Source organism: Sceloporus undulatus, chromosome 1, assembly GCF_019175285.1.
Source record: "Sceloporus undulatus isolate JIND9_A2432 ecotype Alabama chromosome 1, SceUnd_v1.1, whole genome shotgun sequence".
Lineage (NCBI taxonomy): Eukaryota > Metazoa > Chordata > Lepidosauria > Squamata > Phrynosomatidae > Sceloporus > Sceloporus undulatus.
In genome coordinates, this window is record NC_056522.1 from 217,827,004 (window position 1) to 217,854,110 (window position 27,107).

The window sequence follows — 27,107 nt, forward strand, 5'->3', positions numbered from 1 at the left end:
TTTTCACACCAGATCCAGAGTCACTCCTGTCTAGCAATGCAAATTAAAGTTAAAACATGATGTTTTACCACACCTGGTTGCCTTTCCGCTGCCCTTCCGAACTGAGGGGGAAGCGAAGTCAGTTCGATTCCAAGCAAGTCATGTGAAGTGGATTCAAGCAAAGCGGAGTGAGTGCACATTGTATTACCACACCAGAGCATACTTTGAGGGTTCAGTGATTCGAATCGGCACCCTTGCTCATGCACAATGGGGCTCTGAATGCTGTCATCCTTCTCTGCCCCCTCCTTAGCTGTCATCCTTCCCCGGTCGCGGCTGGCTTTGCTGCATTGGTGCCGTCTGGAGGGAGACCCGGAGCCTTGCCTTGCTAGAGGACACAGCCCTCTTCCTGGCCAGGATTTTTCCAGTTTCTCTTTGGCCGGTTACATACCGGCAGTTGGGATGTCCAGAGGACGTCCCATTTTAAAAAAGGGGCGTCTCTTCTAGACGCCCCTGAGTCTAGTACAGACTGTGTCCGTACAATATGGCGCCGGCCCTTCTACATGGCCGGCGCCATATTGACGTATCGGACGCTGAGCGTCTGAATGTCGCACGGCCCTAATGACGTCATGAATGCGCCCTTGGCGCTTTGCGACATCATCAGTGCGCCGCGGAAAGAAGCTCTGAAATGGAGCTTCTTTTTTGCTCCGCGCGGTTTGGCTGCTGCGGCTCCCGTGCAGAGCAAATGGCGCTGGCGGGGGAGCGCCACAAAGCGGCGGTTTGTATCCCGCCTTTCTCTCTCTTTCTCCTTTCGCACCTGGTGTCCCCCATTTTTGGGGGGGTGTCCTCTGTGAAGCACCTGTCACTGGCTTCTTCTGCCGGGAGCAAAGGAGGACCAAGGGGAGAGGGAGAGCAGCCAAGGGGCCCTGGCTCCCGGAGGAGGATGCCCCCTTTCCCCGGACCCTGCTGGATTTGGAGGACAAGGCTGAGTCCCCCCCTGGAGAGGGTTAGGGCTCCCGGCTCGGATGTGCCACCGAGGAGGAGGCAGGGGCAGCGCCACAACTTCCTCGGAGAAGCCCCCCTGGCTTCCCCTTCGCCGCCTGGGCAGCCCCTCGCCCTCCCTCCCGGATGGAAAGAGCCCCCCAGATGGCCATTGAGGAGCTTAAGGTACGCCACCCGCCTCCCTCCCTCTCTCTCTCTTTCCCGTAGATGGGAGCCTCGATGGAGCTCTTGGCCAGGGAAGGAGGAAAAGGAGGACATTCATGCAAACACACACACACACACCTATATAGTCACATTCACGCAAACACACACACACACACACATATATATCTGTATATTCACATTCACGCAAAAACACACACACATATATATACATATCTATATAGTCACATTCACACAAACACACATACACACACATATATATTTGTATATTCACATTCACGCAAAAACACACACACACATATACTATCTATATAGTCACATTCACACAAACACACACACACACACACATATATCTGTATATTCACATTCACGCAAAAACACACACACACATATATATACATATCTATATAGTCACATTCACGCAAACACACATACACACACATATATATCTATATAGTCACATTCACGCAAACACACACACACATATCTGTATATTCACATTCACGTAAATACACACACACACATATCTATACATGTTCATGCACACACACACACACACACATATATATATATATATATATTCCACACATGATTTACTCCAAAAACACACCTCATCCTCCAACATAGGAATAGGAATATCCCCAGAGACAACGGAGGTTCGCTTCCCACCCCCGGGTTGCCCTGAAAGTGGAAGGACCACCGGAAGGGAATGGGGGAAAACTGCAGTGCCGCATCATGGGAAATTTGCAACCCGGGGCGTTTGAGGTGGAGTACCAGAGCAGTAGCAAAGCTGCATTCCACACCAGATCAAATCGCAGTGCAATCGAAGGGAGCTTGGAAGCGAATTCTCTGAAGCCACTTTTTTTCTGGTTTTATCAAAATGAGGAGTCACTTCGGAGACACTGCAGAAGCACCTCTCAAGGAGCTCCCATAGAAAGTAATGGCGTCTGATAACACATTTATATTACGATGTGAAACCGCATAGTTGGAAGTGCAGTCATGTCGGAACTGAGCCGGAACTGAGCCAGAAAACCACACAAAAGCTCCGTGTGATGTACTCCAAACAAAGGGTTCTAGATCAGATTAGGACTCTCCTTTGGAAGCAGACATGATCTAATTAAGACTATTGTACTTTGGCCACATAATGAGAAGGCATGGATCACTAGAAAAAACAGTAATGCTAGGAAAGGTAGAGGGGTAGAGGAAAGAGAGGAAGACCACAAACTAGAGTGATAGACTCAATGTGGGGGTGAGGATTTATAGGCAAGGGCTTGCAGGATCTGGGCAAGGCAGTGGAAGATAGGGATTCTTGGAGATGTCTCATCCACCGGGTCGCCATGAGTTCAAACCGACTCAAGGGCAGCTAACAGCAGCAGCAGCAGCAACAACAACACCAACAACAACAAAACAAGAATAGAGTGGGTGAGGGCAAGAGAAGACTGAATGGGAGTGATATGAGGAAGTTAGCCATCCTTTTGCTTATGCTAGTGGAATAATAAATGGGAAGCATTAGCTGATGGGATAAATAGGAAGCATAATTGATGTCCAAGCAGACTTCTGATATGCTATACATGTTAGAAGAGATCTTGATTTGGATTTGAAAAAAAACTCCAAGAAAGGCTGACAAGAAGAAATAATAAGGTGGAGTGATAACTTATTTTATTACTGTTTAATATGACCTCTGAGTTGACTTTAGTAAAGAGAAGTTAAAAGATAAACGGCTTAAAAAATGTGAAACACATGCCAAATTAAACACCATTTGATAAACAAGCTCTCACCTCTGTTATTTCCAGAGACGGGCACTTGGCTTCCCATCTGTCACCCTCAATGCCCATCAAAATTTGCTTGATTAAGTCCAAAGTCTTATACCATAGATGGTTATACTCATAGATAATTAAACAAATGAGAAAATAAAATCAAAGAATTTAAAATCACATAAAACTATAGAATCATAAGAGTTGGAAGAGACCACAAGGGCCATTCAATTCAACTCCTTACCATGCAGGAATACATAGTCAAAACACTCCTGACAGATTACCATCCAGCCTCTGTTTAAAAACCTCTAGAAAAGGAGACAAGCCTTGAGGTGGTAGAATTGGCATGTTTACAAATGTGCTCAGTTTTGGTTAGTAGATTTCCTCTGATTTAGAGCAAATATGAACAGTAGCATTATTATGGGAGACTACTAAAGATCTGAAACCTCTGTAGCCAACGAGAATGTTCCATTAGCTTCAGAAAACCCCATGAAAATTAGATTGGCAGATCCTTGTACAATCTATTCTATACCAGCATCCAAAAACAGTGTTCAGAACGAAAAATCAAGGTAATTTTGTCTTGATGTTTTATAGCTGGGCTTTCATGTGCTAGTATATATATTTTTAAAAAGGAAAAAAGATTTGATATTGTGGTTTAATATGTAGACCTGCTAAATTGTAAACAACATGTGAATAGGCATGAGTCATTTTATAAGTGGCTAAAATAGAAAATAAATGCTTATTCCAACCAATAAGACATGGTATAGAAAAATGAAGTAAACAAGCACATGATCATTGCTGAGTTACTCTGAGAGGTTGTTTCAAAGTCCATTAAACTTATCTGTTGACCTTCTGGGCAAAACCAAGCAAATATCTTTGGATTTAAGACCACTTTTGAGTTTAAGGTTTAAATGGCATATTCCTGGCTTTTTTCTATTTTTTTTCTTTTCAGAAACCTTTTTATTTCTTTAATAAAATCAAAGAAAGTGCACAGAAAATAATGAGGTAAAATAAAAAATAACAAAACATGTGTTTTCTCCACATACTGCAGATGACTGTCTGCGTTCAATCACATAAATAAGATTGCAGGACTGTCAGGTGATGTGTTGTTTAATATGCAAGTATATTAGTAGCACTTCTGCTTATTCCCACTTCTGCCACCAAATGTGAGTCCCTTCTCCTGTCCTACCATCATGGCATTAAATGTGGGGACATACTAGAAGCCCTGGTGATTCCTCTGTGAGACATTATTTGTATAATCCCACTATTGGACACCACCCTTGAACCACCGTTGTCACCACAGACATCCTATGTCTGAACACACATCCACACCAATAACACTATTGTAGCATTCTCACAACCTACTATATTAAACAGCGCATCACTTGTTGGGCCTGGCCATTTTGAATTTTGATCCTCTCCTCTGGGATATTAACTACTCCTAATTTAGTGTCATCTGTAAATTTGATATGCATGCTCATTATTCTTTCCTCTAAGTCATGGAAAAAGATGTTGAATAGCACTGGGTCCAGGACAGAACCCTCTGGCACCCCACTGGTCACCTCTTTCCAGGATGAAGAGCAGCCATTGCATATTGAAATGAAGATATGCTATATCCACAGCATTTCCTTCATCCAGCAGATCAGAGTAGTGTGGCATGACTTGTTTCTCAGTACACTCTTTGTGATTATGGCATTCCCTTCTGAATGTCTACAGACCCTCTGTTCAATGATATGCTCTAGAACAGTGATTCTCAGCTTTCCTAATGCTGCATCCCTTTATTTTCATTGCTACTTCATAACTAACTAAAATATGTGTTTTCTGATGTTATTAGGCAACCCCTGTGAAAGGGTCATTCGAACTCCAAAGGGGTTGTGACCCACAGGTTGAGAACCGCTGATCTAGAATCTTTCCTGGTATTGATGTCAGGCTAACTGAGTGGTAATTGTTGGGATCCTCTTTTCTCCCTTTTTGAAGATGGGGACAACATTTGTCCTCCTCCAGTCTGCTGGGACTTCTCCTGTTCCCCAGGAGTTCTCAAAGGTTATTGGCAGTGGCTCTGAGATTCTGTCTGCCAGTTCCTTTAATACCCTTGGATGTAGTTCATCTGGAGATTTAAATTTAGATTAACCAGGTATTCCTGTACTACCTCTTTACTTATCGTGCATTGCATTTCCCCTATTGTGTTATTTGCTCCATTTTTCTCAGGTTGAATACCTTTTCTTTTTCTGAGAAGACTGAGGCAAAGGAGGAGTTGAGTAGTAGTACCTTTTCTCTGTCCCTCATTAGTGTTTCACCATCTTCTCCATGCAATGGCTCTACCATTTCCTCCTTCTTCCTTTTCCCACTGAGCTTCGTAAAATCCTCTGGGATCACCCAAATCTGCACAACGTTGTGTCTTTTCTGCTAAATTGATCCACCACTTGTTCTGAATGTCTCGAAGTTTTTGTGGAAGCCTTTTTAGTCATCAACACACTTGTAGAAAGCGTGGGATGAATCCTTCCTGAATCTTCATTCGTGAAGAAAAGCCAGAGAAGGGGGTAGTTATTTGTTTGACTTCCTCTTTGGTGATTTCTGTCATTTTCCATTTTTTAAAACATAACTCAGTTGAAAGTTCCTTAGTCATCCATCCTGGTTTCTTGAGACACTTCCCATTTTTCCTCCTCTTAGGAACTATTTGAAATGGTGCCTTCAATATCTCCTTTTTGAGAAACTCCCATCCGTCCTGAACTCTCTGTATTCCTGACCATGGGATCACCCCCAGTAGTTTCCTAAATTTCCTGAAATCAGCTTTCCTAAAGTCTAGAATGCATGTCTGACTATGCTTGGCTTCTCCTTCCCACTGTATAACAAACTCCAGAAGAACATGATCACTCCCACCTAAGGATCCCACCATTTTCACCCTATTAACCAGGCCATCCCTGCTGGTTAGGATCAGATCTAAATTAGTTGATCCCCTTGTTGCTTCTTCCACCCTTTGGACAATGTAATTGTCTTCGAGGCAAGTGAGGAATTTCCTAGACCTTAAAGTTTTGGCTGAGTTTGACTTCCAGCAAATAACAGGATAGTTGAAATCACCCATCACTACAACATCTCTCCTTTCTGAGTGTGTTTTCATCTGTTCTAAAAAGGCATTATCCAATTCCTCAGTCTGACTTGGGGGTTTGTGGTAGACTCCCACAGTAATAGTCCTCTTGTTTCCCTCCCCTTTAATTTTTTATTCAGATGCTTTCCACCTGGTTTCCAGGATTCAGTACTGGATCTCTTCACAGGTGTAAACACCCCTGACATATAATGCTATTCCTTATCCTTTCCTGGTTGGCCTATTTCTCTCAAAAAGATTACTTTGGTTTAATTTGACTTATAATGACCTTTTGGATGGGATACCTCCACCTCATCCTACTACTCAGGTCCTTCACACTCAGAACCGTGGCTTCCTTGATTGAGTCTTGCCATCTGGGATGCAGTCTTCCTCTTTTCCTATAGCTTTCTACCTTGCCAAGCATTATTGTCTTTTCTAGTGACTCATGTCTTCTCATAATATGTCCAAAGATTCAAGTTTCAGGGTTGTCATTTTGGTATCAAGTGAGAATTTGGGCTTGATTTGCTCTAGGACTCAGTCATTTGTCTTTTCAACAGGCAACAATATCCCTATAGCTCTTCTCCAGCATGACATTTCAAATGAGCTGATTTTCTTCCTATCAGCTTTCAACATTGTCTTGCTTTCACAATCATACACAGAAATAGGAAAAGCAATGGCATGGACAATCTAACTTTTATATTCAAATATATATCTTTATACTTCAGGATCTTGTCTAGTTTCTTCACAGCTGCCCTTCTAAGTTGGAGTCTTCTGATTTCTTGACTGGAGTCTCTATTCTGACTAATGATTCTGCCAAGTACTGTATGGAAAATCTTTAACTATTTCAATGTCTTAATCATCTACTTTAAAGTTACGTAATTCATCTGTGGCTATTATTTTTGTTTTCCTAATGTTCAACTGTAAACCTCTTTTTGCACTTTCTTCCTTGATTTTATTCTGTTATTCTTTAAATTTTCTGCTAGAAGTATTGTGTCATCTACTTATCTTAAATTGTTGATGTTCATCCAATTTTCATGCCTCTTTCCATTGAGTCTACTCCTACTTTACGTATGATATGTTAGGATGATAAAATGCAACCATCCTTGATTCCCTTTCCAATTGGAAATCCTTTCATTTATCTGTATTCTGTTCTGAATGGTAAACTGTTGTTCTGAATACAGGATATGCATCAAGACAATCAAATGTTAAGGCACATGGATTTCTTTAAGAGTGATCCATAGCTTTTCATGATCTACACAATCAAAGGCTTTGCTACAATACATATAGAACAGATTGATTTTTTTCTGAAATTATTTGGTGTGTTCCATTACCCAATATATGTTTGCAATATGATCTGTATTGCCTCTTCCTTTCCTGAACCCAGCTTGGACATCTGGCATATCTCATTCCATATATGGTATTGCAGAATTTTGAGCATCACTTTGCTTGCATAGGAAATTCATGCATTGGTCCTGTGATTTCTGCAATCCCTGGTGTCCCCATTCTTGAAGACTGGAATGTATATTGAGCATTTCCATTCTGTTGGCCACTGTTTTGTTTCCCATTTTTGCTGACATATTTTACTTAAAACTAGAGTTGATTCTGTCTCTGTAGCTTGAAAAAGCTTTATTGGTATGCTGTCTGTTCATTTGTTCCTGACAATTTATTTCTCCCAAGTGCTCTGAGTGCAGCTTCCACTTCAATTTCTAAAAGAGTAGGTTTATCTTCAAATGGTTCTTCCTTAAATGAATGTGTTATTCTTTTATGTCTTTTATATAGTTCTTCACTATATTGTTTCCATTGTCTTTTTATCTCTGCTTGGTCAACTGCAGTACATGGGGAAAAAAATGATTGCAGACCTGCATACACATTTTAGGAACCACAGGTTTACAATCCTGACTAGAAAATTCGGGCAACCAGTGGCCTGGCCACTTTGGAACATCAGAGTCTCTCTGGATTTTCCTTGTTTGATACTAAAGTATCATTTCCCTCAGGCATTTTGAACGAAAAGGAGAATTTCTGGGTTCATAGTCTTAAAACAGTAACACCACATGGCCTCTGCCTACCCTCAAGGATAATGCCATCATCCACTGAAGAATGCTGAAAACAGATGGACTGTTCACATTACTTTTTAAACTAGTTTGCAAACTGGTTTAAATTGGAGTCGTTCACAATTGTGTTGGGTTTTCCTGACCTGAATTTGGGGAGGGGGGAGCACAAATACTCCTTAACTCGGGTTTTTTTGGAAACAAGGATTTTAGCAGTTCTTTTCAAAAGAACTGTGGGGTATTTTTTGCAGGAGCCGCCAATGGGAACTCAAAGTCGACCACATTTGGAGCATCCCACTGCCTCTGCTCTTCCTCCTCTTCCTCTCTGCCTGCCGCACTGCTCTTTCGTTTCCTCCAACCTCCTTTTCCTTTTGCCCTAGCTGCCATGTCTGCCCTCCTTCTCTTCCTCCTCTTTCTCACCTTCCCCTGTCCCCGCCGCCACATCTGCCTTCCTCCTCTTCCTCTCTTCCTCCTCATCCTCCCTCCTCTTCCTCTCCTCCCTCACCTGCTGTTGGTCTGCATTCCTCCCCTCTTCTTCCTCCCTCCTTTTCTCTTCCTTTTCCTCCTCTCTTCCTCCTCTTCATCTCCCCCTTGCACTTGCCATTGGTCTGTCATCTCTCCTTTCCTCTTCCTCCTCTTCCTCCCTCCTCTCTCTCTTTCCCAGGATCAAATCTTTCTACGGCATTTTATCCTGTTCCCGAGTATGAATAGGAATCAGGATAAAATGACACACAGAGATTTGATCGTGGCAAATTTATGGAAATAACCCAGTTTGCACACCAGGTTATTTCCTAGTGTGAATGGGGCTGATGTGTGGTGAACTGCCATCTTGGATGCAGCTCATTTTCAACTTTAGCAACAGAAGAAGGTGGAAGCCAAACTGTTTTGTTTGCTAATCTGCTGTCTGTCTGTCTGTCTGTCCATCGGTCTTGGCTAAAATGTTAGTGATTAGAAAGAGATTCCCCTCATTATTTAAATGATATACAGTCTGCCCTTCTCTTACGCGGGGATCTGTTCCGGACCCCCTCATGTAAGAGAAAAAACACGGATGCTCAAGCCCCATTCAAACAAATGTGGCTTGTGCCTGTGGTGGCGCGGCAGCAGCGCATGGGGTGCACACCATGGGAGCATGCCCCATTCATGTGAATGGGACGCGCTGCCCCGCGCGTATAATGCGGGTGCACTGTACATAGTTCAAAGATAATATAGATTGTATTTATAAAAATAGTATATGCTATAATATAGTATAGTATAGCAAATATGGCCAACATGACTACCCCTGGATGCTATAGTAAAGCATTAACCTTTCATTTAAGTGACATTTTTGTATTATTTTAATTATCAAATACATATAACTGGAAAACATCTTTATGAGTTCTTAAAAGAGCTATGAAATAATGAGGTTATGGAAATGACACCCTCTGCTCATGACAGAGCCGCAATACTTTTTAAAAAAAAAAACAGCATTAAAATAGCACGAAGAGTAAAAGATACTGGCATTCTTCTGTCTTCCTAGACTTTAAGCATGACTGGGAATACCTGGATGGGTAAGAGAATGAGCCATAGTGATTCCATTACCAGTCTCTGTCTGGAAGCATCTCCGAAGAATCTGTTCTTTTCTTACTGTCACTTCCATATTTCTAAGCAAGGACCAAGGGGCAGCCGCTGTTAATGTCATTAAGCATAAACCACAATTGCATATTATGTAATTTTTTAAAAAAATAATAATCCTTAACACTGGAGGCTGCAGTCAGGAAATCAGAAGAAGTCTAGGAATGGGAAAGGCAGCTATGAAAGATCGTAAAGAGCAAAGATATACATACAACTGACCACTAAAGTAAGAATCATCCAAGCCATTGTCCAATGCCCCATTATCATGTATGGATGCAAGAGCTGGATGGTGAAAAAGGCAGATAAGAGGAAAATCAACACATTTGAGATGTGGTGCTGCAGAAGACTGTTGAGGATACTGTGGACAGCCAAGAGAACAAAAATCTGTCCTTGAGCAGATAAAGACAAAAATATCCCTGGAAGCCAAGATGACCAATCTGAAGTTGTTGTACTTTGGCCACATCATGAGGAGACATGATTCATTGGAAAAGAAAATTAGAAATATAAGATCTATCTTTTTATTTTTTATTGTTTGTCTGGTGCTTTGTTGTTGTTGTTAATATGTGTACATGTTTATTAGTATTTTTAGACCAATTGTATGTTTGTTTTGTTCAAAAATGTAATAAAAATTATTAAAAAAGAAAAGAAAAGGCAATAAAGCTAGGAAGGTAGAAGGTAGTAGAAAGTGAGGAAGACCACATGCCAGATGGATAGACACAATTAGGGAGGTCATGGGCATGAAATTATCTGAACTGAGTAAAGCAGTGGAGAATAGGGGGTTCTTGGAGATGTCTCATACCCAAGGGTACTGTAGTTAATAACAACAAAAGTCTTCTAATGGAGAATAGATATATACACTCACATTGTTCAAGGTCATGTTCTCACCCTGAGACTCCCTGAGGACTGAGAAAGAAGGGCAAGGCCCCAAGTTCTGAAGTGTAGTACTTCCTTCTTTAAGAAGGTAAGCAGGGGAGGGAGAAATCACAATGTTATCTCTAACCAGCAATCAGAGTTAACATATGATATATGAATGGGGGTGGTTGAGATGACAGATTCTCATATTATCTCTGATTGGAAACAAAACTGTTTCCCTGCTCTGCCTTCACAGGCAAGAGGACAGTTGTGAGAGGGAAGGATCCTTGTGTCATCTTCTGTCACTAACAGGATTAGACTGGGTTTACCCACCTTACTCTACCTCCCTTGCCAATGTGGAAGATAAGTAGAGTGGAGAAGAATTCCTTTGTTTTGCCAATCACTAATCAGAGATACCATCTTTGTGCTACTTACCTTCCCATTGGGGAGACTTAGAACTTTATTGCACACGTTTTTCCCCCTGATATGGGAACTGGAAGGAGACTCTCAGAGCTGCGCACAACCTGCAAAAAACTGATTTTATCACACAGCAAATCATCCTCAAAAGGGCCCTGTTCCGTCCCCTGGTGCCAAGCCATCCTCGTTCAGTGCTGAGGGGCGCCATTTTCCACGGTCGAAAGACCTCTGACCAGAACATGTAATGCCCCTCAGCACGGGGCCAACGGGGATGGCTTGGCACCAGAGGATGGAACAGGGCCCTTTTGAGGATGATTCGCTGTGTGATAAAATCAGTTTTTTGCAGGTCATGCGCAGCCCCGAGAGTCCCTTTCCAATTCCCATAACGGGGGGAAAAAGGTGTGCGATAAAGTTCTTAGCAGGGTGGCAGAAGGAATGTCCTCTTCCATACTGTTAATGGGTCAGAGCTCCCCTTTTTTCTAGTATAAACACAGAAATTTCATTTTCTCTCCACAAGAAGAAGAAAAAATAATTTTGTTTGTTCATAACAGCATAACTGGTAGTTTCAGGAACATGTTGACACAATCATGAGGATCCATCAAATAACGGTAGGAAATTACATGCTTTTAGGAAGATGGGTCTCAGTATTTTAAATGTGTTTAAATAAAGAATGCATGTAGAACAACAATGTTGAAATTTAGCATCAATTTATTTTGGAAAAAAACAGTTAAAAACCATGGAACAAATGATAGTTTTATTATTTTACTCCTATTGTTTGTCGCATATCTGTACTGATAAATCACAGAATTTTAGCATTCTACTCTCAAGTAGCGATTAAAGTTCACCCTTTAAATCTGTGGGCTTTGAATCTGCAAATTCAATCATCCATGGATTGTCATGCCTCATATTGAATGACAGCAATGTGAATGTGGATATGATGAATATGGGGCAAAATCAAAGCCCTGTGGAGCCAAAGGGCCAGCTGTACAGTAAAAACACCAGTTCTTCCTAATGTGCAGATGGAATCTATTTTCTTGTAATTTGAATTGATTGGTTAGTGCTCTGGTCTCTGGAACAGCAGAAAACAGCCTTGTTCCATCCTCAATATGACATCCCTTTGGGTATTTAAAGATACCTATCATACCACTTCTCAGCTCCCTCAATTGTCCCTCATATGTTTTGGCTTCCAGACTTTTAATTATCTTGGTTACCTTTCTCAGGATATGTTTCAGCATACCAATGTCATTCTTGAAATCTGGCGTCCAATATTCCAGGTGAGGACTGACCAAAGCAGAAAAGAATGGAACTACTGCTTCTGTCTATGTTGATACAGCCTAGAATTGTGTTGTTTTCTTTGGCTGCTGCATCACACTGTTGACTTTTAGCTTGTCGTCTACTGAGACCGTTAGATCATTTTCACATACATTGCTTGCTAGCCAGGTGTCACCCATTCTTTATTGGTGGATTACATTTTTTCCTGCCTCAATGTGGACCTCATATTTATCACTGTAGAAGTTAACTTTGCTAGTTTTGACATAGGTCCCCCAATCTGTCTTGAACATTTTGAATTCTGAGTTTGTCCTTTAGGGTTTTGCTACTCTCTGATTAATTTGGTGTCACCTGCAAATTTAGTAAGCATGGCCTCTGTTTTATAATCCAAGGCCCCATTCCCACTATAAAAAGAATCGGATTGCTGAGTGAATTAAATGACCCTAGTTCCTATTTGAAACCGGTTCCTGTCGCGATGTGATCGAATTTGTCATGATGAAGCAAGGCAAAGGCAAAAGAACTGGTTTATCCAGACACCAGCTTAAAAGAGGTTCTTTTGAAAAAATGCTATTCCAAAGCTTGTCGAGAAAGTGGAAATGACAGATTGGAATCGCAGCATTCTTGAGGGGAGGGACTAATGGCAGAGGGGTGTTTAATATCCCTCTTCTTTTTTCTTTTTTCTTTTTTCTTTTTTTTGGAGATGTCATCCCCCCCCCCCCCCCGCTGTCTTGTTATTGTTGATGTGATATTTGGTTCCTTTTTTTAAAAACTAAGTGATGATGTGACAGAATGGTTTAGCTACTACTTGCAAAGGTGCTAAACCACTCTATCGCTTAATCGCTTAATTGTATTTACAAAAAAGAAAAGAAAACAAAACATGCCTTGTCCTACTTCTCACAGGCCTCTCTGGGTCCCGGTGCCCTCCATTTCTTCCTCCTCCTCCTCCTCATCTCCCTCTCCCTTCCTGGCCTGGCGATGTCCCTTCCCCAGCCCCAAGCTCCCTTCCCAGCCTTGCCTTCGTCTCATCCTCATCCTCTTCTCCACTCCCCCCCGCCTTGCCTTGCTCCATTGCCATCCTCCTTGTCACACTCTCTCAGCCTCCAACCCCCCCCCCATTTCCAAGCTGGGCTTACGTCCGATGATGACAGGGAGTTTAAAGCAGTGCTGCCAGTGGGAACCACAATCGCCTCAAAAAAACAAAAACAAAAACCCAATCACACTGGGTAAGGAAAAGAAACCCTTTCATAATGAGAACTAGGGGTCTTTTGAAATTGCTTTCCAAACTGGGGCAAGAGCAAATTACGAAGCGATTCATCCTGCCAGTGAGAATGACGCCCAAGCCATTTATAAAGATATTAAACATTTGGCCCTGGACAAATATTTTCAGAAAGTATACCTGCAATCCTTGAGCAAATGTGTGTATTCTTGTTTGGCAAGATTTAAAAGATGTATTCTATGTCATGTTTCATTTATTCAGCTGATACATAATGCAAAATATTTTCTTTGACATAGAGAAATCTTTATGCATCACTCTGATTGTCAAAACAATGCAACAGCGGCTATCTCTGTACACAGGCCTCAAAAAGTTACTTATTTTTGGACTACATCTTCTAGACTGCAAAAGCAGCATAGAGTAACTTTCCTGAGATTGCCACTATTGCCACTTAGTCTCAAGGAAAGTACTCTTCAATTTATTACAGAAATGATTAAGAGCAATACTTATGCCAGAACATACTGCTACCTTGTGTTTACCAGCCAGACACATCTTTCTTTTTTCATAAAGCTGGCACAGATAGTCTCTGCATGGACTCAAGGAGAATGAAAACTGTTCATACCCCATATTTAGCCCCATTTCCTGTAAAATAATAGGAGTTATTTATCACAAGCAGCCCCCACAACATGTGACCCACCATATCAAAAGCAACCTGTTTGCCTTGTTTGGTGGGTTGCCAGGCACTTGACAAAATCTTTGCACCCAGGTCAGGTGCAGAAAGCTACCTATGTGGTGTCTCCTTCAGGACAACAAAGATTCATTCCTCCTTAACTAAGGGGAAATCCTTCTGTAGGTCTGCTTCAGAAAACCAGCTAAGGAGCATCATCGAACCTTGTAAAAAACTTAAAGTCAGTAGTCAAGAGGTGATTCTACACTGTAAAAATAATGCAGTTTGATACCACTTTAAGTGCTGTAGCAACATCCTATGCAACCTGGAATTTATAGTTTTATAAGCTCTTTAGCCTTCTCTGCCAGAGTGCTAGTGCCTCACCAAACCACAATTGCAGGATTCAGCTGGATGGAGTCATCGTAGTTAAAGTGGTGTCAGTATAGATACACCCAAGGTTCAGCAAACAACACAGTTGCATTCTGTTCATATAGGAAAAGCAACAGAAAGAAGAAACTGATTTCTGGATTAACTCTAACTCTGGTTAACATAGTTGCTGCCATAATGGAGTACCTGGATTAGGTGCAACTGTAGAAGTTCTTCCTACATAAGGATGAGAGTCATGAGCCCTCCAGATGATGTTCGACTACACATCCCAGCAGCCCTAGCCAGCACAGCCAGTGGTAAAGAATGCTAGGAATTGCAGCCCAACAACATCTGGAAGGCTGCATGATTGTCACCCCTGAGCTACAGCAAGCACTAATAGGAAGTTGATCTTGTAGCATGCTCCTGAATACTCAACCCTAGTTAGAACAGTTATTTCCTTGCATGTTACATTTTGGGATCATATAAACTGCTGAAGCTTTTTAATATAAGATGTTTAAAAGCAGAATTAGCTCTGTTGTTTTTATTTTCAATGTTATGTGTCTTCAAGTCAACTCTGACTTATGGTGACCCATTTTTAGGATTTTATTGGCAAGATTTATTCAGAGTAGCTTTGCCACTACTTCCCTCTAAGGCTGAGAGAGCGTGACTTTTAAAGGTTTTTTTTAAAGTAGATGTTACTTTAATACATTTTGGGTAACAGTACATTATTTAAATGGATTATGAATAAAGCTCTAAATGTCTTCACCCTGATCTGTAATTTTATTTTTTTTCCAGGACTATTCAGTTTTCTCTTTTCTTACTGGATCACTTGACCAACATGGACTAGGTTCAGAAAATTTTGTTTTGCTTGGCATTGTTTTTCATCAAATTCTTAATTATCTTTTCAGGTCTAACATGTGTGTGCCAATGGTGTGAAAAAACAAACTTCACTTGTGAAACAGAGGGGGCCTGTTGGACTTCAGTCATGCTAACAAATGGTCGGCAAGAGGTAATAAAGGCATGTGTGACGCTACCACAGCTGAAGGCACAAATCTTCTGCCATAGCTCTAAGAACATAACCAGGACAGAATGCTGCTATACTGATTTCTGCAACAACATTACCATTCACTTGCCCACAGGTAAGAACTGCTTGGTAATGCAAGGAAATCAATTGTGACTGCAGTTTTCACATAACATAAACAGGTAACATAACCAGGAACCCTGGTGGTGCAGTGGTTAAAGGCTGTTACTGTATCCACAATGTTGTAAGTTCAATCCTAGAGGAGGGCTCCAAGGTCCACTCAGCCTTCCGTCCTTTCGTTGGTCAGTAAAATGAGTACCCAGATTGTTTGGGCAATTGGCTTACATATGGTAAACCATGCAGGGGTAGCTGTGTTGACCATTTGACAAATGCAAACAAAAATCCATCAGTGATATATTGTAAACCACTTAGGGAGTTCACTGATAAATGGTATAGAAATGTATTTGCTATAAATGTACTTGCTATAACTCTTACCTGCAAATAAGCTGAAGGTTTTTAAAGGAAGGCTTTTGAGAGTGTGCTCTATTCTTTTAGATGTAATTTTAATTGTACAGTGGGCCTTTCTTATCTCCCCTGCAGATGGCAAAATACTACTTTGATGGCAACTTTATTGTATTTTTATCTATGCTGTACTTTTTTAAATGTGTCAGCTGCATTGAGTCCCAATTTTGGGGAAACGGTTAAGGTAATAATAATAATAATAATAATAATAATATCATCATCATCATCAGGTCTGCCTTTTTTCATTTTCCACAATGTCACTGACATGTTGTTCCACTTCACTGTAAGAAAAAAAGAAAAACACACACAGAGAGACATAGTGTAAAATAAAACAAAATAGGCAATACAGATAATTGAATATACTAAAGATACAAAATATTAATTTGAAATTAGAAACATTTTGGAAAACAAAAACTTTTTCAATTTGGATTTAAAAACAGTGAGGGATTTTGCCCGGGTATTGGGCCAGATCTGTGTCTGGTCTTCCAGGATCCAGCCAAGTCTTGGCCCTGGTGTTTTGGCCTGTGTCATCCAAATATGACAACATGAGGTGGTGGTGGGGACCCTGGCTTTTCAGACTGTGCAAATAGCCTCAGAGAGTCATACAGAGCAAGCCTATGCCTGCTTTTGTTCAGAGCAAGGCCATTGGACTAAGTAGGGCTCATTGTCAGGAAAATGTAGATCAGGTTCCAGCCAAAGTCTAGTGAAAGAAGTAGAAACTACCTTAGGCAGATGGACTTTGCTGAAAAAGTATTCATTTTTTTAAAAGTTTATGTAGCTGCCATCTTGAGTCCTTACAGAACAGCGGGCTATAAGAAAACAACAACAACAACAACAACAATAATAATAATATAGTTCATGGAAGACAGAAGCAAGCCTGACCAGAACATGGAACATTTAGTTGAAGGACAATGATTGGCCATGTAAGCTAGGGATTCTGGGATCATTATTATTATTATTTTCTTATATCCCACTTTTCTCCCAGTATAAGGACTCAAGGCGGTGAACAACTAAACTCACATGACCATTGGCCATGTGAGCTGGGGGAGTGTGGGAGGTATAGTTCAGAAAGTAACTCTTCTATGATCAGACAAGTACACACCCTTCCCCGTTTTGCATTGCTTACATAATCTCTCCTTGTTTGATTTTGCTGTTAATGTTTAATTATTTTTGGTTTTTTGTTTCAGTTTGAACTGTTGCTTGACAACAAGTGGGAAGGAAAGGGATAAGCATTTTTATTTTCATTTTACAAATACAAGGTCTGTAGCCTGCCTAGATTCTTTTGCCGATAGAATTAAAATATATTAGACCATAGAGGCATATTCTGTATTTAGGTTATAAACTGGATTGGTTCCCAAAGAGAATTAATTTAATCCTGGATTTTGATTTTCCTATTGGATAATCCTAGTCTAATGGTGATGTTCAGTGTGTTCAGAAGGCAGGGGATTTATTTATTTATTTTATATGCTGCCTTTCCCCCAAATTGGACCCAAGGCAGCTCACAAAGATAAAAAAAAACCCAAGAACCCCAAACTAAAAACCTTTAAAAACAGAATTAAAATATTACATAAATAAAACAGTTTTTCTGAAAAAAAGACAAGATCAGCCAATATGCATTGGTCAAGCTGTGTGGCCAGGTGCATGGATCCCCTGCATAGATTATCATGAAAAGTACACTGGAGAAATGGGAATGTCAATCCCATAATTTCTGTCAACATGCAGAGGCCAATGATATTTTAATTTGTGTGTGTGTCTCTGTGTGTGTGTGTGTGTGTGTGTGTGTATTTAATAAAAAGGCTCCCTTCGGAAACTGAAAGTGTGACCATAATGAAGAGAACAAATAGAAATACAAACTTGCACAAGGGAAATACAAGCAGACAAATGGGGTGATTTTGAGGAGCTTATTGTCAATAGCATGAACAACAATAAATAATCCTTTATGTGCTGTAATCCTTATGAACAATAATCCTTTGTGTTATGAGAAACAGGAAACTGGCTAGGAAGACAGTTGGACCACTGGATGACTTTGAGTGAGTTCATAGAATAGGAGACTGAAAAGATGGCAGAGAAGTTAAATGAATTATTTTCATCTGTCTTCATTGCAGAAGGCATGGGAGAGAAGCCTGTGCTTGAATTTACATGTTGAGGAAAGCTACATAGGGATGGCAAGAGATGAAGTGATCAACTTTATGGACAAAACTGAAAATTAGACAAATGATGAGGTCCAGATGGTTTCTCTCTGGACACCAATGTGAAATTCAAAATCTTTCAACAAAAATATGTAACATGTGCCAAAAGTGTCCTGTGTACCAGAGAAGTGAATAGTGGCCAATGTAATGCTAAGCTTTGCAGTATTCTTACTTAACATCTGTGCTGGAAAAATGTGTGCAAAGTGTTGTTAGGGACCAAATAATCAGGCAGATTAGGAAGATAAGTCCAGGAAAACATCACAAGCTCTACAAAGCTTAGATAAGTTTGGGAGGTTCAAGAAGCAGAGGATGACTCAGTAGACACTGTTTACTTGGATTTTTTTTAAAAAAAAGTATTTGGTGTTTCAAAGGCCTTTTGATCAAGGTTGTTCACCAAAGACTCTCCTGAGCAAATGTTGCAGTTATCTGATAAGACATTAGGTTTTCTCATGGAGTGGTGACTGATTAAAGAACAGGATGTAAATGGCAGGCATGAAAAGACAATAGAGGGATGAAAACAGTTAGACAGTTGGTGTTGGAACTGGTGTTTTAATTTTTGTAGTGGTTTGAGTGTTGAACTACGACTCTGGAGACTAGGGTTTGATTCCCGCTTGGCCATGTAAACTGGGTGACCTTGGGTGAGCTACATGCTCTCAGTCTCTAAGGATTGATTATTTATTTATTTATTTATTTATTTATTTATATAGCACTGTAAATTTAGGAAGGCTCTGGCAAACCTCCTTTGCCAAGTACACCCCATGATAAGTTTGCCTTAGGGTCACAATAAGTCAAAAATGACTTGAAGGCACATAACAATAACAAAAACGATCTAGCACTTAATGTGAGCAGTGAGATGGCTGAGATTGCTGACAGCAGGAAATAGATTAGGATTATTCAACCAAAATGAATTATGAACAGCTCCAGAAGGCTCTCCCCTAACTAAGGGAAGAGGCATTAAAATGGTGAATGCAGTTCAGTGTAAGCAAGTGTAAAATGTTACATGGTGGTGGGATCCCAGTATCACATCAAAGCTGATGGAATCTCAACTGGCACTGAAGGATCAAGAAAGAGATGTTGGTGTTCTAGTAGTCAGCATGGTGAATGTCCAGAATGTACTGCATCTGAATAAAGGGTCAATGCCAAATTGAGCATACATGGAAAAGGAATGAAAAAAAATTAAAATCGCTAAATCCATACATACAAAGCTCACGTTCAGCCCTACTTGGAACATGGTATACAGTTCCAGTCGTCATCTGTGAAAAATAATGTTATGGACCTGGAAAAGATACTAAAAAGAGCAACCAAAACAATTCTACTATTTGGGAAAGTTACAATGTTTGAGGCTGTTTAGCTTAGGGAAAAATATAAAGGAAAAGCATGATAGAGATGTATAAAGTTAGGTATGACATTCAGAAATTGGATAGGCAGAAATGTTTCCTCTCTAAACCTAAAATACGAACTCATGGAACTCGAGAAACCCTGTGCAAGCAGAAATAACTACCTCTTGACACAGAGCATCCGTAAAGTATGGAATTCACTTCTCCAGAGGCAGCCATCAGTGTGGACAACTTTTAAAAGGGGATTGGACACATTCATGGCAGATAAGGCTATAAAATGTTACCAGTCATGATAGCAATTATGAGCCATGTATCAATGGCTGTGAAATGAAAATCAAAAGGTAGTGCTGCAGTTATGTCCTACTTGCAAATTCCCCATAGGTATCTGACTGTGGCCTGATTCCCACTACCTTTTAAACCGGATCACACTTGATTGGTTCCCACTTGAAACGAATTGCTTGATAGAAGGGGGCCATGTGCTAGATCCATTTAACCCAGATCTTTTTGACGCTGTTTTTTTCCATGTCTTTTTGGATAAATTTGCCCTTTGACCAGCTGAAGCAGGTCCATTTTGAATAGATTTATTTGTGAATGTGAACCACAAGTGGGTTATTTTACAGGGAAAAAATGTGATCAGGACAAATGTAGTGTGAACCATGCTCCACTGTCGAATCAATCCATTGATTTGGATCACAAACCGATTTATTTGTACAGTGCTACCTCGGGTTACGAAATTAATTCGTTCCGCCGTTCCGTTCGTAACCCGATAATTTCGCAACCCGAAAAGGCTTTCCGTTAGCGCTGGAAAGCCGCTAGCCGCGCTTTGCGTTTGAATTTCACGTCGAAATAAATTTCGTAACCCGAAAAAAATATCGTAACCCGGAACAGTTTTTTCCAATCTAACTTTTTCGTATCCCGGAAATTTCGTAACATGATCATTTCGTATCCCGGGGCACCACTGTAAGTGGAAATGAGGCCTCTGTGAGCAGAATGATGGACTACAGAGCCTTTGGTCTGATCCAGCAACTCTATATGCTTAAGATGCAGGTTGTACTATTAAATTATGAAAATATACTGATGTTGCTTCCTTGCTTCTAAGATGTTGAACTAGTGAGATTCTATAATGTTTCTCAGTTTGCATTTTGATGATGGAACCATTATATTCACATATCCTCCAAATGTCCCAGTTTGGCAAGAATAGTCCTGATTTAACCCTCTGTTGTTTTATGCTGCTTTTAAAATGGCCCAGTTTCTTCTTTCCTTCTCCAATTTTTTTTCTTTATCCTCAGCTTATTTCAAGTGGTGCAAATTGAATTCAAAGTGCAAAAGTAGCTTGTATTCAGTAAACTCAGCAGAGTAGGGAGGAGGGGAGGGATGCCCTTCCCAGGAGGCTCAGGCAAAAGCCAACTGCTGCAGCCTCTCCTAGCTTTTGTGTTCTTCCCCATTAATAACTGTCACCCTCTTGACCACACTCTGATGTTCCTTGGCCACATCTGCCCTGGTTGTCATCTGTGAAATGTTGGAGGGTATGTATTTAGTCTTTAACTGATATTGTAGCCATCATAAAACACAAGGGGAAAGAGTCTCTGTAAAGGAGGAATGGGCAATCTGTGACCTTTGGCTTAATTTCAAAAGCTCTTTTGCAAGTGATCAGTTCAGACCTCTGGCAAGAGTGATTTCTCCCTTTTCCAGGACAGGGGTGAAATGGAAAGAGGGGTAGAAGGTGGGGGTGGGTCAGAAAGAAAGTCTGGGAAAAGAGGGTGGCAAAAGGATGGAGAATAGGGGTGGCCCCAGTCTCTGCTGCAGCTGGTCCCATCCACAAGTGGCATGTGGGCAATTACCCTTGTCACAAAAAGGTCATGTCAAAAGCAAGATTACCTCGCTGTGGAGGGAATGTATGGTAGTAAATATTTAGCTTCTGGAAGAATTGCAAAGGATATAACTCAAAAGGACATAAATCTGGAAGTGCAATAACTTACTGAACTTGTCAAAGTAAGTGTGCTTAACGCTGGGGTAAAACTGCCCTCAAATTAATGCAACAGTGTGTTGCATACTGACCTTTCTAGCATCAGAATTTATTCTGCTAAATGCTAATGCTATATATGATGGTGATATAATCCAGTAGCATTGAAATGTATGAGGAATTTTAAGCTGATAAAACAGTGTAAAAGATAAAGTAAAGGTAGTCCCTTGACATGAATATCTAGTTGTAACCAACTGTAGGGGGCTCATCTCCGTTACTAAGCCAAAGAGCCAGCGTTGTCTGAAGACAAATCCAGTGGTCATGTGGCCAGCATGACTGCACCGAATACTGTTATCTTCCCACCAAAGTGGTACTTATTTATCTACTTGCGTTTGCATGCTTTCTAACTCCTAGGTTGACAGAAGCTGGGACTAGTGACAGGAGCTCACCCCATCACACAGCACTCGGGCTTTGAACTGCCAACCTTCCAATAGTCAGAACTGGCATCTTAAATACTAAGCCACCACATCCCACTATAAAAGATACACTGATATAGCTGTGTGCAGGTGGCACTCTTTATTTGTAAATAAATGTTTTTTATCCACACCATTTACTCTCTGTACTGTTGATTACTCCTGCAGGTGTTTTACTGCAGAGGTTTTACCTTGTCAGTGTGCGATAGTAGATCTGGTGATGCTGGTGATGCATAGCATATCTTGTGACGTCTTTTAAACCACAGAGAGGCATCACTTAGTGGCAGAGGACAATTTGTATGTTGAAGGCCACAAACTAAATTCCTAGCATTTTGTTAACATAATACTTTAAAATGTTTTGTAAAGATGTCTGCTTGGAAGGCAGTTGCCAGTTAAATGCTTTGAAGTAGATGGGTTACTTGTCTTACATGACACAAAGCAGATTCTTAGAATTAGTGAGAGGCTGGTAACATTTATCTGCAGCTGGGGCACCTGACAGAATGTTGAGGACAGGATCACTTCCTACCATTCTCTATACAGAACTGCTACAGGTTGAGCATCTCTTATTTGGAATTCCAAAATCCAAATTACTCCAAAATTGTCCATGTGGATGGCTGAGATAGGAACACATTTGCTTTCTAATGGTTCAATGTACATCAATTTGGTTTCATGCACAAAATTGTTAAAAAATATTATGTAAACAAATAAAGGTGTATATGAAACATAAATGAATTTACATTTAGACATGGCTCCCACCTGGTAGATCTCTCTCTCCCCCCCCCCCCCCCTCTCTCTCTCTCTGTGTGTGTGTAGTGTGCCCTTGGTATCTGCTGGGGTTTGATTCCAGGACTCCCCGTAGATACCAAAATCTGTGGAAGCTCAAGTCCCTTTAAATATAATGGGAAGTAAAATGGTGTCCTTTACCTAAAATGGTAAAATCAAGCTTTGCTATTTAGAATTTGTATATATATTTTAATATTTTCAAGCTGTGGATGCTTGAATCCAAGGATAATGAATCCATGGATAAGGAGGGCTGACTATATATATATTCCAAAATTTGGAAAAAAAACCAAACGAAATCTAAAAACACTTCTGGTCCCAAGCATTTCAGATAAGGAAGACTTAACCTGTATGTTGATTTTCAGTAGGAATTGGTATCCACAGATATAACAACTGGGGTATAAGTTCATAGGCTACCAAAGTTTATATTATAGATTCAGGATGCCCAATATCCTGTGAAGATTCTATGAATGATGGATGCATCTGTATAAGGTTTTCATTTTATATTTCTACCTGGTTTTCATGCAGCAGGTTCTGAAATGTGACAGTAATGCTGGTTTAAGGGTGCCATTTGTCACATCAGATTCAGATTACTGCCTGTTAGCTGCATCTAAAGGCCATGATTATTTGTTCTCTGAGGCCTGTCATTGTGGGCCAGCTTTTGTAGTCAAACTGGATGGCTTGCATTACATGTTGATCCTAATAGAGCATTACCACCCAAAGAGTAAACAGGATTTCCCCAATCTGATTATAATAATGAGATGATTAGATGTGTAGCAAACTGTTGGCCTTCTTTCTGGTTTAGTGTTAATATGTTTTGAATTAGATCTTAGAAAAGAATGAGTAGTCTGACTAGCTGCTTACTGTCACAGTGGGAGTGAAGAGATGGGAGTCTAAAGCTGGATCTTCTGGCTGCCTAGTGCAATTAAGATGATATGTGAGACTTGTTCCTCCATTGCAGTACTCTGAACCCTTCAGTTTTCATAATGATGTTCAGCTGCCAGAGGTTCTAGGATTTCATTTGCTACAAGCACCCTATTGCACTAAACCACAACATTGCGTTGGTGCAGGACTAAGTGAATTTCATATAGGTGGCATGTAACAGCTACACTGACAACTGAGTCTGTGCTGGTGAAGGGTATAAAACTGCAGAGTGCTGCACTGTGATTTCTAACTGGGGCCCAATTGCACCAATATATTACTATTTGAAAAGAATATTTAAACACTGAGACATACTGTAGTTTAGCTTTATTTTAAATATCAGCTTAGATTTACCCAATCAGACTTTGGTAATATTACAGGTACAGGACACTATCAGCTAAGCTTCTAACCTGTCAAGTCCCAAAATGATTTTCCATCACCTATATATCAAATCATAATGTGAGAGACTTAAAACATCAAGGTGAGCATTTACATGGATGAGGGAAGTAATGACTCACTTTCCTATGTGTTTCAGACATGTGCTTACACCTCTCATAGGAATGAACAAGTCTATCAATTTCTATTTCTTATTTTACTAATTTCAAGAATATTTTATTCCATTGCTGCCTTCGTTTGCATTTTTTTAAAAAAAGTATATATGAAAATGCACAAACTTTTCATGTACATTTCTCATACTGTACATATTTTGTACAAAAGCCTGTCTAATAAAAGCATTTTTACAAATGTCTTTCCATACTACAATGCATTTAAAAATAATATTTCCATTGATATGTATATTCTTCTGTTTCCCATGAACGTGTGTGTGTGTGTGTGTGTGTGTGTGTGTGTGTGTATTCTCTGATTGGAGAACTGCACTACACAATTCAGAAATGTGAATATCTAAGTGTCATTGTTCTTCAATGCATGCATTAGCTCAGAACTTGGTAAACTCACATTTTGGGGCCAGAATTATGGATTCTGAAATGGCACATGAATAAGTCGAAGGTAGAATTTAGGAGCATATAACAATGGAAAACTATGCCAAAAAATTTAAAACATTCCAGTAGGCATAATTGTTTGTGCTCATGGTAAAGCCTGGATGTATAAGAGACTAGAGGGAGTTCGGTGCTACAAAGGACAGATTACACTCTTGTCTTTCACCAGGAAATGGTTCCTTTTTAAATAAGAGTTAATGTACAGTATTTGCCTTGCCCCATAGATAAGTTGACCCAGGGTTTTGGGGTCACTTTTTTGTGTAAAATTTATAGGCTTATATATATGAGTATGTACAGTATATATGGTCAACATTTCAAACACTGTTTAATTGTTTGAGTGAGCCCTGGCTCTTTAAATGTTGACGATCACTAATCCAAACTGATGGTGAAAATGTTTCATTAGCTGAATCCAGTCATTGCTCCAAACCACAGTTTAGATCCTGCAGCGTGGATCCTCTTTACAAATACTAAGGCATATGGTTAGAACTAATTGTCCGTTTTCATTTTTCACTTATTCATGGGCCATTTTTGTAACTCCCAACTCCATGGTACAGCAAGCCTTTGTTGAATAGCAGTGGTTTGAATTCAAACAATGATTTGAATTCAGGTTTAATGGCAAACTATGGTTACTATAACCAGCTTCAAACCATTGTTTGATATTCTCATTTGACAGCATCTTACAAAACATGCATTGCAAGCTAAACAATCAAAGGTGAATTATGAGCATTTGCTATGGAAGGATTCTAATCTCACTCCACAACAATTTAATTTGCCTGGTCAACCATTTTTTCAGCAGAGGGGATTGTGTATATGTGTGAGTAAAGGTAATCTTTATTTAAAGCTAAGTAAAATGTTCCCTTCTGATAAACTCATAGAACTTGAGATAGGCTTTGGCCTTTGTCCAAGCATAGCTAACCCCTCTTGGAGTGTTCTCATGACCAACATGTGAACAGTCTGCCTGTTTGTCACGAGAGTATTAGAAGCATATTGAAGTATTAGAAGTATATTAATAGTATATTGAAGTACACTGGAGAAGTATCAGGACTACAGTCAGTCCACATGATCTACAGATTCTTTATCCATGGATTTAACCATCCATGTTTTGAAAATATATATATTTTTAAAAATCCAAAAAGCAAACCTTGTTTTTGCCATTTGATATAAGGGATATCATTTTACTGTATCATAGTATATACTGGAACTTGAGCATCCATGGATTTTGGTATCCACAGGGAGTCCTGGAACCAAACCCCAATAGGATCAGGTCAGTCATCCCTCTTAACCAGTACTTCTGACTGGCACTGGCTGGATGTAAGTTGTGATCTGCTTTTCTGAGTGCATAGCTTGCAACATTAACTTGCAGCAATGTCAAAGTACTGTTGTTTTTCAAATTAACACACAACAAAGGGGGTATTGGGACTGTAGTATCTGTGGAGGGAAAATTTAAGCCTTCCCCGTTGTTATCCCATTAAAAATACATTTGTCATGCAAACAGCTGTAGGGGAAAATTCCTATTGGTTAGATGCGGTGTCAAACAAAATTGGGAAAAGGGGAAGGCATTTGAGGAGACTTATAGAAAAACTTCAGTGTGGGCTATTACAGCCTTTGTTCTTGGAAGACTTGTGTTTGCAACTTCATATGCATCAAACTACAACAGAGGTGGGAATTGTATGGCGGCCCTTCAGATGTTGTTGAACTGCAGCTCCCAGCATTCATTATGTTTGGTTATCCTGGGTAGGACTGCTGGGAGTTGCAGTTCAACAACACCTGGAGGGCTGTCCAGTTCTCATGCTGGTCTGCAGTGATGCCTTCTAGTTTTGTCCTGAAAGTGGAAGAAAATTACAGTAGTTTATTGTGCTTGGTGCTGCGCAGCTTAAACAGAGAGAGCGTTCTCTCAGCCTCACCAAGGTTGCCTCTACACTCCAAAAATAATGCAGTTTGACACTGCTTTAACTGCCATAGCTCAATGCTATAGAATCTTTGGATTTGTCATTTATTGTGGCACTAGAGCTCTCTGACATGGAAGGCTAAATATCTCACAAAACTACAAATCCCAGAATTACATAGCATTGAGCCATTGCAGTTAAAGCAGTGTCACACTGCATTATTTCTACAGTGCAGGTGCAGCCCAAGTCCCCAATAGGTAGAGTTGAGGGCCTTCAAATTTCAGATTATATGCTATATAATCAGCCATAAATAACTTCCTGTCCATTCTTTGTTGTTGTTGTTAACTTGAGTCAATCCCATGGGCCTGTGGAGTGACCCTGTGGATGAGCCATTTTGAAGTCTCCCTGTTGTCCATTGCTCTGCTAAGGTCCTGTAGATTCAAGCCTATGACCTCACTAATTGAGTCTATCCATCTAGCTTGTGGTTTTCCTCTCTTCCTACATCCCCCTACCTTTCCTAACATTATCGTCTTTTTTAATGAGTTGTGCCTTCTCATGATGTGACCACCGTATGACAGCCTCAGTTTCATCATCTTGGCTT

At 40.3% G+C, this 27,107-nt stretch overlaps 1 protein-coding gene across 6 annotated transcripts in view; it reads left to right on the forward strand.

The window, feature by feature from the left end:
* Nucleotides 1-27,107, forward strand: part of ACVR1C (activin A receptor type 1C) — an 83,678-nt gene that overhangs the window by 29,423 nt on the left and 27,148 nt on the right. For 5 of the 6 annotated variants that reach the window (XM_042463308.1, XM_042463350.1, XM_042463298.1 and 2 more), the window contains exon 2: nucleotides 15,328-15,558. In XM_042463308.1, coding sequence (XP_042319242.1) covers nucleotides 15,328-15,558 — 231 coding nt within the window. Of the gene's footprint in view, nucleotides 1-12,156; nucleotides 12,179-15,327; nucleotides 15,559-27,107 lie in introns of those variants that run through there. The other variant, XM_042463339.1, reaches the window with a different exon arrangement.